Here is a 17,386-nt window from a genome sequence, read left to right as displayed (position 1 = left end):
GGGAATTCATTCCTCTGTGTCACTGTGTCGGGATAATAAAAAAAGTTCACGCTCTTGCGTACGTGATGTATACCTTTAAATCACTTACGCTCATTAATTCACTAACACACGAGTTAATGTCTCATCGACGTGCTCGTCACGTTACCGTGATGTAGTCATGACGAAAAAAGGGAATTCGCGTAAAGTACGACAATGAGACATCGGGAAATTCGAGACGTCCCGGATATTCTTCAGACAATTATTTTTATTTTAAGAGATCAATTCTTGAGATTTCAATTCGTATAAAATAAGATGATAATTAAGATATGTTGAAATAATGACTTTACAACTTACAGATTTTAAATTATATAAAAAATATAAAAAGTTCTGGGAAAATTCATCAAATTATTATGAATTCTATTTTTTTATTATCATTATTATTTATTTATTTATCGTTATGAATTCAATTATCAAATTCATTATCTGTTTTTTTGAAAATGGAATAATTTCGGAATTTTTTAGCAATTTTTTAATCATCATGTGTAAAAAAATATAAAAATATAAAAAATTCTGGGAAAATTCATGAAATTATTATGAATTCCATTTTATTATTATCATAATTATTTATTTATTTATCGTAATAAATTCAATTATCAAATTCATTATCTATTTTTCTGAAAATGGAATAATTTCGGAATTTTTTAGAAATTTTTTAATCATCATGTGTTTTTTATTGCATTTTTGAGATTTTGAGGTGAAGTTAAAAAAATTAATGGAAAATTTAATTTTCGCGTATCAATCGATTAGAAAATCATTGGTGTTGGATTATTGGATTATTTTCAATGTAATACATGATCACTGATAAAATGAGGGTCATGATTATCAAGATTTTTCGGACGTCTTGGCATTTCCCACTTGAATTATCAAATATGGATATTCCGAAGTCTGCACTTAAGGTCATTGGGAAAAAACACGAAGGCAATAATAACACGAGAACATGATTCAACATTTTCAGAATATATTTCGATCAACACTTATAATTCTCTATGACCGGAATTGAGACGGATGGAATAATCCCTGGCAATTAATGTTTTTAATTAATCATTAAAGTATAATAGAGTAATTATTGTCTTTTTGTAGTATTTATCATTGTAAATTAGGCTCATGTGGATCAATCGGTGTGAAGACTGAAATAATATCATTTAATGATTCTCAAACGAGATATTAATTAATGATTACCTATCGTTTATTTGTACATTAATCCCTCTTTTGATAAATCATGCAACGATTAATTGGAACATTTAGTAGGGGAATTCGATATTTTAGTTTGTAGGATTATGGATGAGAAATTAATTGGGGAGTAATACTTGAAACGATATGTTTGTTTTACCAAGTGAAGCTTTAGCTACTTGACGCCGGTGAATTAAATAGGGATAAATAAATAAATCACAGATTTTTTTAAACGTGTGTCTAGGGCGTATTGACCTTTCATTGACTATGTTCCTAAGGCTTTTTGCATTCTTGTAGTCTCTCTTCAAGTATTTGTCATTTTTAGTTTGGAATCTCTTCGTTTTAAAGTAGAGGTGTTTCACCTGATGAATCCGAGATTTTTTTCGGTGGACAATTTTCCTTGTCGGTGCAGTTATTCGTTTTATCGTTGTCTTCTTTCGTTATTTCTTCGGTTTTCTTCGCTTGTTCGTAGTTATTCAGGTATTCGACAACTTGAGTGTGACCAAATGTTTTCGCTTCGTCTGCGGGTCGATTTCCCCATCTGTACAGACGAGAATTACAATTAATTCCGAGAGTTTAATTGCAGATAATTATGGAATTGATATTTTAATGAGATTCAGGTCCATTTTGGAAAATCGTGGAGCAGATCGATGTGCAAAAAAATAAACCGTTTTTACATTTTATAATTATTATGACTCCCTAAATATCATGAGCGTGCAATTAAAAAAAAAATAAATCATGTATTCTCATTATTATTATTATTTTTATTTATTTATCAATAATGAATTTATAACAGTTTGAAATTTTGGGATGAAATTCTCATTATTATTATTATTTCCATTTATTTATCAATAATGAATTTATAACAATTTGAAATTTTGGGATGAAATTCGAAATTTTTCATGAATGAAATTAAATGAAAATGATTTTTCATTAAATTTTGGGAGTAATTAAATAATTATAAAATGCAAAAACGGTTTATTTTTTTGCGTCAATCCAGTTGCTGAGAAAACTCAAAAAAAAAACGATAATTTTGGTTAACGAGGGGTAGAACATGTTTAAAGACTAGAGTACGGTGTAATTACAATTACCTGTCCTTGGGATCATGAGGTACTCCGCACTGTTCGATGAGAAATTCCACGCAATCCAGGTGCCCTTCACTGGCAGCCAAATGCAAAGCTGTCCGACCATCGTAATCCGACAAAGTCATATCCATTCCACTGAGTCGATGTCTGTGAATATTAAAATTCTATCCATCTCAATCTCCTCCACACAATAATTACAGCAATGGCTTTTCTCTTTTGACATTAACCCCGTATATTAAATATTGCACCAAGCGGAGGCACTAGTTTATCCAGATCATCATGCTCCTTTGGATTTTTCAGGAGATTATGTTAAGTGGCAAAATAAAAAAATAAACAACGCATATACGAAAATAAATGGGTTTTATTCAAAATAAATTATCAGGAAATCTACATCTAAATTTTTACACAACAAATTGAATAAATTAGGAATGGGGAGAGCGTATTGCTAAATTATACGCTTGATGGATTAAATTGTGATTATGAATGACCGGTCATGTGAAAAGTAATGTATATTTCCTGGACATTTAATTATTCACTGTCTAGTTATTGAAGTTATCACCTTATGAATTTTTTTTTTGGTTCAATGGAAGAGTTCAAGGATGACTCGCAAAAAGAATAATTTGGAAAATTTCCATTTGGAAAATTGTGCGATTGATAATTAATAAAAAATAAACAAAAAGCTGCAGTGGTTGTTTGTAGAAACAATTTAATAGATTTCATGTTAAAAATTTCACAAATTTTCCTCGCGGTTTTTCTCACTAAAAAAATTATTCCCGAAATTACAAATAAATTTATTAAATATCCAGTCGTCTTTCCAGCAATTTTTAGAATTATTTTTGGAATATTTTGGAAAAACCTCAGAGCTTTTGTAAGTGGGTCAGGAAATAAATAATTAATTAGCATTGTGTTCCGTGTTTTCTCGTATTCCACTCGTGCGCCAATGAGCGAAGCAGAAATAAAATCCAAAAGTATCAATTAACTCACCCCTTAAGACGCTCTAGCAAATCAACCTCATGTCTGTTAGCGTGCATTGAGGTGTATTTGTATGTTGAGTTTTATGTTGTTGAAAAAAAATTCTTCACATAATGAATAACTGACATGTAAGTGTGTAATGGTGCGAAAAATAATGGAATGAAATCGGTTAACAAATACACAGGATTTGCTGAGAAAAAAAAAACATTTCGTCGGTATCAAAAAGTGAATCAAAAGCTCATTAATTACTCTCATCAAATAATTACCGATTCGACTCTAGAGCCGATTCGACGAATGACTTTCGTGTGATGAAAAAGTTGAATTTCCTCTTTTATGAGCGCCAGATATTTTTGATACAAGTGATAATGCCTTCGTAAAAGAGAAAGTATTTTTTTTTCTCAGTGTACGTGAAGAGTATCACGTTACCAACCTGCGCATCCCCGTGACATCTCCACTAGCAGCACTGAATAGGAGATTAACGATTGAGAGGCCCTTTGTCTCGTACTTGTGCCTTCGAGGATCTTTTTTGTTCGTCGCATGCTTGAGATTATCGTATCGATGAAAATTGAATTCGTTGACGAGCTCCTCGCAGAACTGAACACCACGACAGGAATTGCCGAGGGGATCCAGAGGAGGTGACCATGTGCAGATCCCCATAACATTGGGGATTACCACCAGGAGACTACCGGATACACCGGATTTCGCTGGAATTCCCACCTAAAAAAAAAAACAACAAATCATTTCATCTTCAAATGAATTCTATCAAAATTCTCTCGAATATTCCACTATTTTATTATTTCCTCCATCTTTTATTCAGATTAATTCTCTAGATCGATAAAAATTAATGGACTAGAATTCAATTGCTTGGAGGGTCATCACTTTTTGAAATTTTCCTAGGAATTTATTCACTCTGTTTCTCTCTCTCTTAAATGAGGGGAAATAATTTCGTCTGTTTCGTTTTCAGGGGAAATGAAGGATTATTCGTTTTATTAGGAAATTTCAGGTAAATGTTTGCAATTAAAATGCAGAAATACAGATTTTAATTGCAATTAGGGAATTTCTGAGGGAAGAGTCAGGGATTTCTCACCCTAAAAGCGAATTGTCCACTGTAGTCATACATTCCACAACTGTGCATGAGACTCAAGACATCCCGCACAGAGTCTGGTCTCAAAACTTTTTCCTCAGTAATTGGACAAATTCCTCCATTAGCCAAGGTAGCAGCCATCACAGCCATAGCATCACAATTAGATTCCATAGCACAGCACTGAAATTCCCAAAAATATAAAAATAAAAATATGAATATTCAATGGTGAATTCAATAACTCACAAACAAAAATAACTGACTTGAAAATAAAAATCCATGATTTCTCGTAAATTAGTTTTGTCTGGATAGCAGTTGTGCTCTCTCATGTAGAAGCCTAACGCATAATTTCTGTCAGCAGCTTCTCTTTCAGACAGAAAAACTGCATTATTGAACCCAAGATTTTCACCACCTGCCAGTCTCTCGAAATAATTCATCGTAAAATCGAATTTCTCAGCGAGTGTCATTTCGGGTTTGATGAGACTTTTGAGTAAAGAGCAGACTAGAATGGCACCAGCATTGATCATTGGATTGTGCGGCTTTTCTGAAAGGAATTAACACGTTTGAACTTGTGGGGATGCTTTTGTTATTTATCACTCACTATTGTGATCCAGTACGAGTTCATTGAAATTCCTCCCTGATGGTTCTTGACCAACGTACTGGTGGACAACCTCCTGCCCTAGGCTCTCAAGAGCAATGGCATAGGTCAGTGGTTTACTACAACTCTGGAGGGTGAACGGAATCGTAGTATCTCCAATGCTGAAACGTTGTCCATCTATGGTGCACACTGTTATACCCCAGTAATCCGGATTCATTCGGGCTAGTTGGGGTATGTATGAGGCCACCTTACCCTCTGTATTCGTCTTGCATTTCCAGTAAAAATCTTCAATGTGCTTTGTAAAACCTGCCCAGTCTGGGATTATAAACTGGTGTCGAAATGCCCGGGATATCAGCACAATATTCGGATTTATTATCCTGAAAACAATAACCATTTTCTTTCTATCAGAATTTCATTCACGTTCATTCATTTTGCGTGGAGCGGTAAAAAATATTGTAACTGCTGTACCAGTATTTTTTTTCTCTGACGCTAAATTAATTGTTTATCGGTAGAGAACAATTTGGAATTTTTTGTAGGTGTTTAGGGAAGATTTTCATAATTATTCTTTGTACCTTTTGAATTGTTCACGATTGAGTTTTTGAGTCTCGTGAGATATACCTTCAGCACCACCTGATTTTAAATGCTCTGCCTTGAGATTGTCGTTTAATTCCTGAAGTCTAGGATCATTTTTTCTTAAACCAGTTGTGCGTAGTGCCTAAAATATTAATTAAGAATTCATGATAACCTCGTTTTAATTAGGTATTACGTAAATTAAGGAATTCTTACAGCCAAAAATTTTCCAACAGAGAGTAAATCAGTCTCCTCGTTCCTGAACATATCAAAGAGAACATCTTCTGCATTTGTCGCCTGATCCTGATCCTTCGTACTGTAATTTCATCAGTAAATAATTCATTGTGAAAATCAATAGTAAACAAGTATTGCAGGTGCATCTGTTTTGAAGCATTACGACATACCAAAACATATTTTTCAAGTGCCAGGATATGATCTAAGAAATAAATGAACCAGGACAAAGCGATAATTCTAATTCAAAATAGACGTCACAGAAAATAGATTCCTTTTTGTAGACAAAATCAAAAATAACTGAAAACAGGTGCAGACTCGTGCGAACTTGAAGGTAATTTTAGCACTTAATATGTACTCGGTGCATCAGATTGAGGAAAAACAAGAAAGGGTGGACAGATCCATTAAGAACGAGTGAGAATTGTGCTAAAAAATAATATTTATGTTTGATCATCTATTTCTCGTGATTAACATAATTAAAGTCAATTGTCTAGTAATTAATTGTCGGACATAAAAAACCAAGAGTTTCAGTTGAAGGAAATTATTTTTTTGAATGGATTTTGAATTTTATTTGGATTACAATTCCCTTTTCCACGAATTGTTATGGCAATGAATGCATTATTGTTTTTAAATGTTTTTTATAATCTAAATTGTTGCTATGACAGGTGGAAAAAAGTGCACAAATAATAGTTACGGGTCAGCACATAAAAATTATAACTACAACTACTAGGATTTTTTCAGTAAAAAAAATTTATTTGGCAATACTCGTCTGATTTTCCATGCAATAATAGCGCATGGTACTCACTACATGTAGTGGCTGTCGTGAATGAAGCTGTAATTGCTGAAAAAATAATTGAGGAAATAATATCCATAATTACAATTCGTCAATGAATTTCGCCAATTTTTTTTTCAATCTTTCACTGTTAATTTCGAAAGCTAAATCATTGTTAACGAACAAGTTGCTTTTGTTTGATTGTTAGTCGTTGCAAGAATTAATCAGGAAAAATAATATTTTCCTTTCTATTAGCTAATACGGTTGGTTGTTTGAAAATTCGCCTGCAGATTAGTCGTAAATCTCGCGGAATAAGACAATATGATTAATGTTAGTTATTTGTTTTACCGTTTCTGGTTGTTCGCCAGGCCAAAGGAACTTGTCAGTACCGGTTCCAAATGTGATGTTGGTCCGAGTCTCTTTGTCACGGGTAGAAATGCTCGTTTCTAATAAAAAATATTAAAGAAAAAAAAATGATAATTCCAAAATGCACGCAAAAAATTGAATTATTCCTCCAAAAAAATTATTTTCCTAAAATATCTCGAAATCTGAAGGAGATACGAAAATTTTCATTAAGACCTTTTTTCCAGGGCGAGATAAGATCTACAAAAAAGCCCTTATCAAATATTTTCTATCTACCACATTCGAGGATAGACACACGGAATAAAAATTCCAAAATCAGTACTCAATCAGTTTTTTTGTAATATCTCAGAATTGAGGTGGAAAATCTATTTTTTTATAATCACCTTTTTTATCGGATAAAACAAGATCTGCAAAAAAGTTTATTATAAAAATTGCTCTATTTCTCGTCGATCTCGAGATATTTCGCGAAATGTCATTTTTGGATCCGAGGGATGCATCATATTTCAGCCATCATTAATATATAAGACACAAAGTATTTTTTTTTTTCTATTCGAGGGTTTGAGTTCCCCATATTCAACCCTTATTGATCGCCCCATAGAAAATTGCAGCCGCCTACAACCACGTGTTTTCCTCAAAAAACACATGATTGAAGGGGTGCGGTGGGGATTGGTTGCCGGGGTGGCGCGAGTCCTAGGGTTTATTGATCGTTTGATGCATCATCCCCCGGTTGAGAATTTAAGCCGAAACCCCAAAGGTTCCATCCTACATCTTCTTGAATTCCTGAATCAACTGACAATCAGTGAATTAAAAAATCCCTTAAAAAATCATTGAAAACCCCAAGAAAAATTCCACTAAAAACCTCCCCGCCGTTCCATCCCCATTAAAACTCCAAAAATTCATTAACCCCCCGAAAATCATGATGGTATTCAGGTGAATGATCAGCTCGACGTATTTTCGTCCCAGAATTACGGTCAAAGTCGCCCACGTGGACGTGAGTCTCACGTCAGTTACTGTCACTGTCTCAAACCATTCGAATCATCGACCTGGGCTTTTCCTCAATCTTGATTATTTTCCTGATGAAAAAAGTAAATAATAAATTCACCTTATTACTCATGTGCAGCCTTCGGAGAGCAAATGCCAGGTTCGATGCCTTCGTCATCTTGACCGCATGAACCACTGCTTCCCGGTACATTTTTCCTTCCCCAAGTACTCCACCAGACAACTTTGTCAAACTTTTTTTGTTTTTATTAAATAATTATTCGTAAGTACCCGGACTCCTCTAGGGTACAACTCTCGTCAGTTATCTCAGATAATTGTCAGTTTATCTCAGTTAAGGGAAAGTTAATGACTTTTCTTTCGCACTTCACTTGTTTCCTCAAACAGTCATTTACATTTACACTGGGAAACCAAGCACAGCGTCTAGACGACTAGATGCTACTGACATTAATGTGCCGAGTCCAAAGGCATATAACGGCTAGTAATACCGACGTATTTCTGACATGCGCGATGATTTTTCGTCAGTCATTCACACGTGATTTAAATTCAATAATCAAATATTTTTGTGTCCCAGTGACTGATGCAGTGTTTGGATATCATCATCTTTATTGTCTCAAAAAATGTGTTCAGAAAGGGTTTATAGTACAGAGATTTGGAAAATATTTTCACGGAAGGAGAAGTACTAAATAATAAACTGATCACTTAATAAAATGTGAAAATTAAATTATTATTACCGCTAGTTCTATTGAGCTGCCAACAACGCTTTGAAATAATTGCATTCCAAATCACTTGAATGTCGAGATCCGTTGAAACTTACTATACGTATTTATAGTAATAAGTACAATTATTCTAGGAATTCTACGTTGATTTATGCACGAAGTAATGCGTTAACAAAATTGTACCATGTACATACAACACATGAATTTTTTAAAGTAAAAATGTTTAAGGCTTAATGTTTAAGGTGGATTATCTAGAAAAGATAATTTACTCCGAAATTCGGATTCCTAATTACTTTGACAATTAATCGTTTTTTTTAAATAATTGTTAGCTAGCGTTCTAGCGGTTGTCAACAACTACGCCGCTAGCTAACAATTATCGGAAAAAACGATTAATTGACGGAGTAATTAGAAGTCCCAATTTTGGAGTAAATTATCTTTTCCACAGTCCATCCGGGCCTTAAGAGTTCTTATCAAATACTTTGGTTCTCTTCAAATGTTTCTAATGTAACAGATCTAGGTATTACTCAAAAATTTACGTCTCATCACAAAATTATTTTTACCTCCACAGCTGTTATTATTGTTTAAGAACACAAGCACGTGTAGAGAGATTGTCTACGTTTGTACCATGTTCACTTGTTACTCAATGTTAACTCAAACAAATCATTATTTACATTCTAATTTGACTAATTCCGATCATTGTTTACCGCAGTCAACGTAACTATTGAAATACAATGAAAACTTAATCCCGTCAAATCTATTTTGACATTAAATAAAGCTCAAAATATCAGTCAAAGAAATATTCATTAATTAAAATTCATTAAGTCACAAAACTCAAGCATTCAGAAAATTCCACAAATTCGGAATCATTCCTCCGAATTTTCATTTTTTTTTTCGAAAATTTCGAACTCGTTCATCAAATGCATGAATTAAATACGAAATATTGAATGTTCGGTAAATGTATGGTTTGCGTTCACCAAAAACGATGATCATTAAAATATTAATTTCTCCGAGAAAAATTTATTCTTATTACCTCGGTATCCAGAAATAGAAAAAGAGGAGAAGAGAGGACGAAACAACAAGGAGAGGAATAAATGGAAAAACAGTTCAGAGGTAAACTCTATCGGCCCTGAAATTCCTTAAATCCCCATCACCCCCCGCTACGTTTTCGTCACGACTCTGGAAAACCCAGAGAACAATCTATCAACACCCATAGCTCCCACTTTAATTATTTCCCTCGAAAAATGGTGGCCATATCCATAATGAAATGAGGATAACCCATCCAATTAAATATGCACCATTCAGAATGATTTGATTGACGTAAACCAGACATTTACCAAATGTTCAATCGTAAAATGGAATTGAAAATTCAATTTCTCCGAATTTTTTGCATCAGAAAAATATTGTTCAACAATTTTTTATTCTGCATTCCTTTTTGTATCACTGAAATAACGAACAGAGCAGAATTGAATCGCGAAAGAGTATCCTCACATGGAGAAAATGATTTCCTGAACTTTTTAGATAACAGTGTCCTGATAAGCAGGTGGTCCACTGAGTACAAACTGTCTCTGACTCTGTCTAACAATATCATTTTTATTGGGCACTTGAGGCGTAGCTCTAACTCCATGATAATTACTGTAACTAGATCTAGCACTTGCAGGCCTGTTGCTGTACAAATCATCCATATCCTCAACATTAAGACTCTGAGTGCTTGTCTGTTGGAACGTGGGATTGCTCTGTCCCTGCCACTGCATGTGACCCATTGGAGAGTTTTGCCAGTTGTCACTGAGATTTCTGGTGGAGCTGGCATTCTCCCAGGTCGGACTGGTCTGATTGGTGATAGTGGTGTTGGAGTAATTTGGATCAGGTGTCCAGAGTGCAGGAGATGATACTGCCATGTTGACAGCCTCGGGCTGCCAATGGGTTGTCCTCTCCCTGTCCCAAGGGCCTGCTATTCTGTCATAATTGAGAGTACCTTGGGACAACGAGCTCATGTTCTGATTGGTCAAGCCAGTTGGTGTTGTATTGGCGTACAGACTCTCCTGCTGGTCCATTATCCGATTGACAGGATTCTTTCGACGTGACTGTCGCACTGAACTCCTTCGGTTTGATCTTCTCGTACCATCGCGTGATATCACTGATCTTCTCTTGACACGACGGGGTGTCATTGGTTTTGGTGATACACTCTCGTCCTGAATTGGTGGCTCTGGTTGCGAATACTCGATGCTGTACAACGGTCTCTGCAGCTTTTTCCGCTTTTTAATCGGTGGGGCTACAAAAAATTCAGGCTGTCAAGTCCCTATCCTATTAATTCATCCTCTTTCATAATCTCATGCGTTAAATTTATTTAATCTTTAGTCAACAACGTATTGATTTTTTACTGTGAATGATCTATCATTCACGAATGATCAATGATTTTATTAGAACCCCAGATGATACACCGTATTAGAGGAAAAATAGGAATTGTAGTAAATGAGTGAGAGGTTAAGGAAAATAATAAAAACAAAGCCAAGCAGTAGTGTTTCGCAATTGCAGTATTTATTATTGCAAATTGGAATGAATAAAAAATTTCGTGTAGTTATTACACAAAAAAAAATGAAAGTATCGGACAATAATCTTTATATTATGTAGACTTTTTTTAATCTAGTGATAAATCGATAGAATCTACGTAAATGCAAAGGGAAAAGTCTTAAATATAAATGTCATCTGAAAAATATGAGTTTCACATTGTGTGACTGAAATTTGTGATGTAAATAATAAAAACTTATTAAATAGTTTTTTTTTTAGAGTGGAATTCCACTGAAAGACTCTGTTCGAGTTTTACAGTTTAAACAGAGGAGTATAATTAAAACATAATTAATAATCAGTGCGAAAAAAAAGGCAGCAAACATCCGGATACCACTCCAATAAAATCCATGCTTGAAAACTCAAAAATATAAAATTATAATTTTTATCGGAATTCCTCCGTTCGAAACGTGCAAACTTCAACAATTGATTATAAAAATTAAATATTAAACACCATTCAGCACCGTTCATTACATATCACAGTACATACAATAAGTCTATTGTTTAAAAAAAACAGTAGTTTTACTTTTTTTTAATAAACACCACACACATAAAAAACAAGCATTCTACCATAAATCAAAATAACGAGGAGAATAAATTGAAATCTTGAAGTTATAAAATAGATTCACTGGATTAATACAGACTATTTTCTTTTCCTTGAATTGAACGTATGAAAGAATTCAACAGAAAATTGTAGATCGTTTAATCTTTTTTTTTTAATTTGTATTAAAAGGAAAAAGATGATTTTATGAATTCAAGAAAAAAAAATCAACTGTCATGACTAAAACAAACCGGATTATTAAAATTTCCACAAGAAATCGAAAATAACACGAACCACCAAAAATCATTGACAATACTTATCGCGCACTGGGGTTTAATTCGGATGACATCCTCGTTGTGAAGATCGAGCAAATGAATAATAAAAAAGAAATAAATAAGAGGGAATGATATTATGAATATATCTGAGTGTACGTTTACATAAAAGAATCCTCTATTCCAGTAGTTGTTCTAAAAAAATATTATTCCGTTTGGCAAGTCAAAGATACTTTGAAAATCTAACACTAACGTTTCATTGGCGTTTGATACAATTTATTTATTCATTAATTTTACTAGCATACAAAGATATAGGTCTACTATCTCTGTGCGTTTCATTAGAGTTCTGTTGATCGACAGCTAGACGTGGATCGGAATAAAAAGTTCTGAGAGGCTGTTCACGAATATGATCAGTAAAAACTCGGGGTTTGAATGAATTTCTATTTTGTTTAGGTGGTTGTGAGGGACGTGCTCTCCTCAAAACCGGTGACACAACGGGACTGTAACAACGCGGCCGATTTTTCTCAAATTTTGACTTGATGGAGCTGTTCAACGAGTCATAATCACCAGGTGGTGATACTGGTCTGTGCAAATGATCAACCGGATTTGAATAGTCGTTATAGTAATCGATATTCTCGATAATTCGTGTTGATGCACTGCTCTTGTTACTTCTAGTTGTATCGTGAGATGCCATCAGTGATTTAACGCGTTGTTGATGATGATTGAAGGGGGATTTGTCTTCATTTTTGGATAATGTACCGTCACGATAGTACAGTGAGGAATTGTTTGAGCCGGTTGTGCCACGCGTATAGCTTTGGTAGTTTTGATTAGATTGTGGTAATGAGGCTGGTGGTAGGGCCGAGTAGCTAACGTACATTGGATGCAACGGTGTATGGCCAGCAAGACCGAAGTCACCCCCTCCAACAAAGTCAACTGTAAAATTTCATTCAATCGATACCAATGTGCATTAGATTATCAGTAATTTTCTTCTTTTTTTTTACTGGGTTTTTTATTCTCTCTCATCCCTGATTGTTAAAGGTCTTGCTTTGTCTGGTATTATCGGGGAATTTAGGCTAGATAAAAGAGAGGGGAAAGATATTCAACTACTGACAGATTGACACTTCAGCCCAATAATTATTTGTTCTAGTCTAGTGTGCTTATCATTCTCCATGCGACAACCAGTGATACCACAGCGATAACAATATGTTTTATCTGGATAAGGGGTAACTTACCAGAATGGGGGATCAAATCCACCAATGAAATCGACTGGAAGTTTACAACCCGTTTTACAAGAGTACAGAGATAGCAATTCGTGGGAAAATAATCGAAAATTTACGAGGACAAATTTTAACGATTTCGATGAAAAATATATGAAAATGTAAAACGTGACTAGTCTATTTTTCACTGGTCGTTGAATATTATATCAGAATGTTTGATTGCTCGTTTTATCTAGCAAGAACTCACTTGCGAGAGTGGAAAATGTCGAAACATTAAAATCACGAAATAAAAATTGCCATGAATGTCTCATTAACATACCACGACAATATCAAATACTTTTCCCATAAATGCATAATCTATCCAATTTGCCTAGTTATGCAGAAATAGTCAATTTAGTGGTCAACTCTTCCTCCATTGAAAATATATCTTTCAATGCAGGAAAGTCCCCAAGTAATTTATTTCCGTGTCGGTGGTTTAAGATGTGAATGTATTCTTTGAATTATAAAATGTGGTTGTAAGCAGTGAGAATCGTTCAACAACTTGTTGATAAGAATTAAAATGTGCAAGAACCCAAAGCCTTTGGAGACTACCTTCCACCCCCTTTTCAGTATTAATACACAAGAATTTTCCCTTAGGAGTTAATTAGTCTGGGAATAGAATGGATTTACAATTCCAATACTTACAGCTGTCATCCTCCTCGAGATAGGCACGACTCAGGCAAATTCCCCCGATGATCGCCATGCACTGAAATTCATTTCCATTAGATTTTTCGATTTTTCATTTTTTAAATAAATGACGAACTTATACTCACCGCTAGGAGACATTGTGTTGATGCATGTAAGACTTCAATAACTTCGTAACTTAATACGCAGCCTGTAACATTAGTCGGTCGCACTGGCCGAAATAACTCGGGCTCTGTATAGTTGTAGTCTGCTTTGCAGCCTGGTCCATTAACCAGCCACCACGAAAAACTCCCCGTTCCAACATTCAGAATATCACTCTTCTGCGCGGGGAAAAAAAATCATTAGAATCATCATTATAAAAATAAAACGCTCAATGAAAATGGCCATTGAATCCAATTAAATACGTCAGGCTTTACTATTCACAGCTACTCACTGCTCTTCACATCTCAACATTCATTACAGAATTCAATATTTGCAGAATTTAAATTATTGAAAGATTGGAAGATATATTGATATTAAACTTGACGAGTTATTGTCGATATATCGCATTCAAAAATTGATGTTGAAGTCAAAATTCATTATCTGTAATTATCAGCCCAAAGGTATGAAAAGATTTTGCAACAGCTATTGCTGACGATCATTTAAAATAAAAAAAAATAAAAAAAAGATATTTTCGTCAACAGGATACGTACCTTGTCTAATATACCAACATCTAGGTAAAAACATATACAAAATATGTTCCATCCAAGCCACAGGGTGTCCCATATACAATACTAAACAAAGAAATAAGGTTGAATAATTTTTCATTAGAAAATTGGCGAGTGAAAGCTCGGATGCGGATGCTCACCGTTATTAAATATTTAGGTCTATACTGAAATGTTCCGAAGAAGCCGAGGATAACAAAAATAATATTGAAGAAATTGACCAGTATCGGGGCCCACATAAACCCCAGGAAATCGAACACCTGGCGCTCGACGGTTGTAAGCTGAAATCCAAAAGAATAAAAATTATCAACTGTCCACCTCCGCAATTAATACTCAATAACGATTGAAATGCAGGCAATGTCTTTCACAATAACAAAGAAATTTACTACATACGAATCATGTCTATTTGAGTTTACACAGCATTACGTTTAACGAGCGCTCTCAATTCGTTTCAATTGCTTGACAGTTTAAATACTCAGTCAATTATGACTCCCATGGGCCATTATTATGTCATCAATCAACCCAATATAATCCACCCAACAAATTCAAACGTGACAAAATATATTACGTAATTGATTCATCATAAAACCTGAGAAAATAAATCAAGTGCACCGAATTCAATTGGCCGCAATCACATACTCAATATCGCCGGAATAATTTCCCAACAATAACACGAGGACAATCGCGCATGCTAGATCGAGACGATTCAAATCTCAGATACGATAATCCCAACTTGAGATTTATCATCCTCGATAAGCGTTATCACTCGTTCATCACTTTTAAATACCCGACGGCGGTAAAAAAAAAAGGTGCAATGACTAATACCCTCAACCGTGAAAATTCATGATACATAGACGACATATTATCCCCATGACTCAACAAGAGATCCGACAAATTCAAATAGCTTGAAGAACCAGTCCTAGATCATTGCACCTGCATTTCCCTCGTCTGTCTCTCTCTGAATCCAGTAAAACCACTCACAAGTTGCAGTGTACATATTGTCAGTAGAAAGTGCCTTCTGCTGCAAAATCCCATGTCATTGGGACAATTGTGATGATGAAAATATAAAAAAAAAAAAATTCTTAAACTATTGAGTCGTCCACTTTGGTAGTAAATAGTGTCCGCTGATGGCACACGCTGTGAATTATTTCCATTTGATGTACTCCTAGTCTGACACGATAATAAACTCACACGACGCCATTTTCAAAGCACTTGTTCCCTGACTGTATTCTCGTGGATGACTGAGTGACATATCCGCTTCGGTTGGCTATCGTTGCCTGGACTACAGCTAAACCAGTTCCATCCACATCTACCCCCGCAATCCCACCTGCAACATCTATCTCACTTCCACCACTTTGTCAGATGGCCCAACAAGTTATCCTCTTTTTTTACTCATTCTCATTCCCATAGCGCACTCTTCAGTTGGAAATGATGAAAACTGTTCGAATATTTGTAACAGTCTGGCCAATACCTCAACAGGTCTACCAATGATAGTTTAAAAATAGATGAGGTCACGTTATTTGATTTTCATCGATGATCGATCAAACACGTCACTCGTCTCTGGATGACAGCTCGCGTAATGGCAGATCACAGCTGATTCACGAGTTCATTTTTCACTCAACCAATACGTGATATTGATAAATTCATTATTTCTCACCTGGTGCACTAATTCCAACGCGATATCACCAGGAGATGGTAAATTATAACTCTTTTTTCTTTTTGTTGGTTGTCGAGAGAATTGTTGCTGCAATGACAGGTGAATGATATGTTTAATTACTTCCTGCAGAGATTCAGGTGCTGGAGGGAATAAACGGAAGACTGTTGGATTATCTTGATGGGCTGATATTGTCGTCGTTGAGATTGATATTCTGGGGATCATCCGTGGTGTGATATTTGAGAGGTAAAGACAGGTTAGCATTTGGAATATTATTAATCTTTGTGCAGTGTGGGGGATTTATCGTGGGACTTGGTGGATTGGGGAGAATGGAAATTTTTTTTCTGAGTGATCTTATCAGGTACGGCTCGTCTAAGGTCTCCGGAAGGCACGTTTACCGTGCATAAAATATATGGCGATGGGAACTGCATGTTTCGAGCTGTCAGTTTCATCCTCTGGGGAACTGAAGAGGAGCATCACTCCCTACGAGCACTGGTTAGTCTGGAGAATATGTATTTTTTAAATCGCAGTGAATTCCCTAGTAAAAAATTAAATAAATGTGCATTTCGATGAAAATTTATGTCAAGTATTTATAGCAAGTAATTATAATTTAAAAAGGGATATCGAGATTTATCTTTTTTTCTTGGGGAATTAAATTTTTTAACAGAAAAATATCCAGTGGATTTTTCCTCAGGTTGTACATCATATAGTGGATCATTGGCGAGAGCATGCACCATTCGTCACTGCTGAATGGAACATATCAGATCCCCAGGAGTACCTAGATTTCATGAAAAATGAGGGTGTCTATGCCAGCGAACTAGAATGCACTGTTGCAACTAAACTCTATGGATTAAATCTCGCGATTTATCGGAGAGTCAGTGAATATGACATAAAGCGGATTTTTTATAATCGTGTCAGCATCACCAGAGAAACGGCAAGGCTTTTGTTCACCGGACGCTCAGATAGCGGTCATTATGACGTCCTGTTTCTTGACCCCTGAGATATTATACACAATGATCTCCCAGTGTATTAAAAAATCCTCCTAACAATTAGTGCATTCTCCAACGCCTTTACTAATGTAACAAAAATTGTGATCATTCGAGTGATAAATTATTGTTGTAATGAAGTACAATATAAAAAATTTAGCAAATTTGAG

General features: G+C 35.0%; 3 protein-coding genes across 12 annotated transcripts; 1 reads left to right on the top strand and 2 right to left on the bottom strand.

Moving 5' to 3' along the window:
* Window positions 1–995: 995 nt before the first annotated feature.
* GLS (Glutaminase) lies at window positions 996–8,906 on the bottom strand. Of its 2 annotated transcripts, XM_011305723.1 has the most exons (11): window positions 7,984–8,906; window positions 6,867–6,964; window positions 6,552–6,587; window positions 5,732–5,831; window positions 5,518–5,660; window positions 4,949–5,322; window positions 4,611–4,891; window positions 4,354–4,530; window positions 3,697–3,983; window positions 2,301–2,441; window positions 996–1,750 (listed from the first exon to the last, which is right to left on the bottom strand). In XM_011305723.1, exons 1-11 carry the CDS (start codon window positions 8,071–8,073, stop codon window positions 1,552–1,554), a joined length of 1,926 nt encoding a protein of 641 aa, XP_011304025.1. In that variant the 5' UTR covers window positions 8,074–8,906; the 3' UTR covers window positions 996–1,551. The 2 variants fall into 2 exon arrangements, with proteins under 2 accessions (XP_011304025.1, XP_011304026.1); XM_011305724.1 differs by lacking the exon at window positions 6,552–6,587.
* A 78-nt stretch (window positions 8,907–8,984) lies between these two features.
* Window positions 8,985–15,983, bottom strand: NKAIN (Sodium/potassium-transporting ATPase subunit beta-1-interacting protein). 4 transcript variants are annotated; one of them, XM_011305719.1, is made up of 6 exons: window positions 15,558–15,983; window positions 14,720–14,857; window positions 14,565–14,645; window positions 14,001–14,192; window positions 13,873–13,933; window positions 8,985–10,865 (listed from the first exon to the last, which is right to left on the bottom strand). In XM_011305719.1, the coding sequence occupies exons 1-6, from the start codon at window positions 15,609–15,611 to the stop codon at window positions 10,111–10,113; spliced, it is 1,281 nt and encodes a 426-aa protein (XP_011304021.1). In that variant the 5' UTR covers window positions 15,612–15,983; the 3' UTR covers window positions 8,985–10,110. The 4 variants fall into 4 exon arrangements, with proteins under 4 accessions (XP_011304021.1, XP_011304023.1, XP_011304022.1 ...); XM_011305721.1 differs by lacking the exon at window positions 15,558–15,983 and adding an exon at window positions 15,216–15,339; XM_011305720.1 differs by lacking the exon at window positions 15,558–15,983 and adding an exon at window positions 14,970–15,084.
* Window positions 15,984–16,117: 134 nt separating this feature from the next.
* LOC105267093 (uncharacterized) lies at window positions 16,118–17,380 on the top strand. 6 transcript variants are annotated; one of them, XM_011305713.1, is made up of 4 exons: window positions 16,118–16,271; window positions 16,363–16,476; window positions 16,608–16,725; window positions 16,925–17,380. In XM_011305713.1, exons 3-4 carry the CDS (start codon window positions 16,660–16,662, stop codon window positions 17,228–17,230), a joined length of 372 nt encoding a protein of 123 aa, XP_011304015.1. In that variant the 5' UTR covers window positions 16,118–16,271; window positions 16,363–16,476; window positions 16,608–16,659; the 3' UTR covers window positions 17,231–17,380. The 6 variants fall into 6 exon arrangements, with proteins under 6 accessions (XP_011304015.1, XP_011304016.1, XP_011304020.1 ...); XM_011305714.1 differs by having other exon boundaries at window positions 16,592–16,725; XM_011305718.1 differs by having other exon boundaries at window positions 16,580–16,725.
* Window positions 17,381–17,386: the final 6 nt, after the last annotated feature.

This window comes from Fopius arisanus, unplaced genomic scaffold, assembly GCF_000806365.1.
Source record: "Fopius arisanus strain USDA-PBARC FA_bdor unplaced genomic scaffold, ASM80636v1 scaffold00044, whole genome shotgun sequence".
Taxonomy (NCBI): domain Eukaryota; kingdom Metazoa; phylum Arthropoda; class Insecta; order Hymenoptera; family Braconidae; genus Fopius; species Fopius arisanus.
The sequence above is the reverse complement of the archived record's forward strand: the minus strand, read 5'-3'. Positions and strand labels throughout refer to the sequence as shown.

Excerpts from the sequence above, each read along its gene's own strand:
- GLS (XM_011305723.1), bottom strand. The coding sequence starts at position 8,073 with ATGTACCGGGAAGCAGTGGTTCATGCGGTCAAGATGACGAAGGCATCG. Across the intron at positions 4,892-4,948 it reads ACTCGTACTGGATCACAATA|AAAAGCCGCACAATCCAATG; the intron begins GTGAGTGATAAA and ends AATTCCTTTCAG. Across the intron at positions 1,751-2,300 it reads CCTCATGATCCCAAGGACAG|ATGGGGAAATCGACCCGCAG; the intron begins GTAATTGTAATT and ends TCGTCTGTACAG.
- NKAIN (XM_011305719.1), bottom strand. The coding sequence starts at position 15,611 with ATGGGATTTTGCAGCAGAAGGCACTTTCTACTGACAATATGTACACTG. Across the intron at positions 14,858-15,557 it reads CAATATGTACACTGCAACTT|CTTACAACCGTCGAGCGCCA; the intron begins GTGAGTGGTTTT and ends TTTGGATTTCAG. Across the intron at positions 13,934-14,000 it reads CAACACAATGTCTCCTAGCG|TGCATGGCGATCATCGGGGG; the intron begins GTGAGTATAAGT and ends AATGAATTTCAG.
- LOC105267093 (XM_011305713.1), top strand. The coding sequence starts at position 16,660 with ATGTTTCGAGCTGTCAGTTTCATCCTCTGGGGAACTGAAGAGGAGCAT. Across the intron at positions 16,726-16,924 it reads ATCACTCCCTACGAGCACTG|GTTGTACATCATATAGTGGA; the intron begins GTTAGTCTGGAG and ends ATTTTTCCTCAG.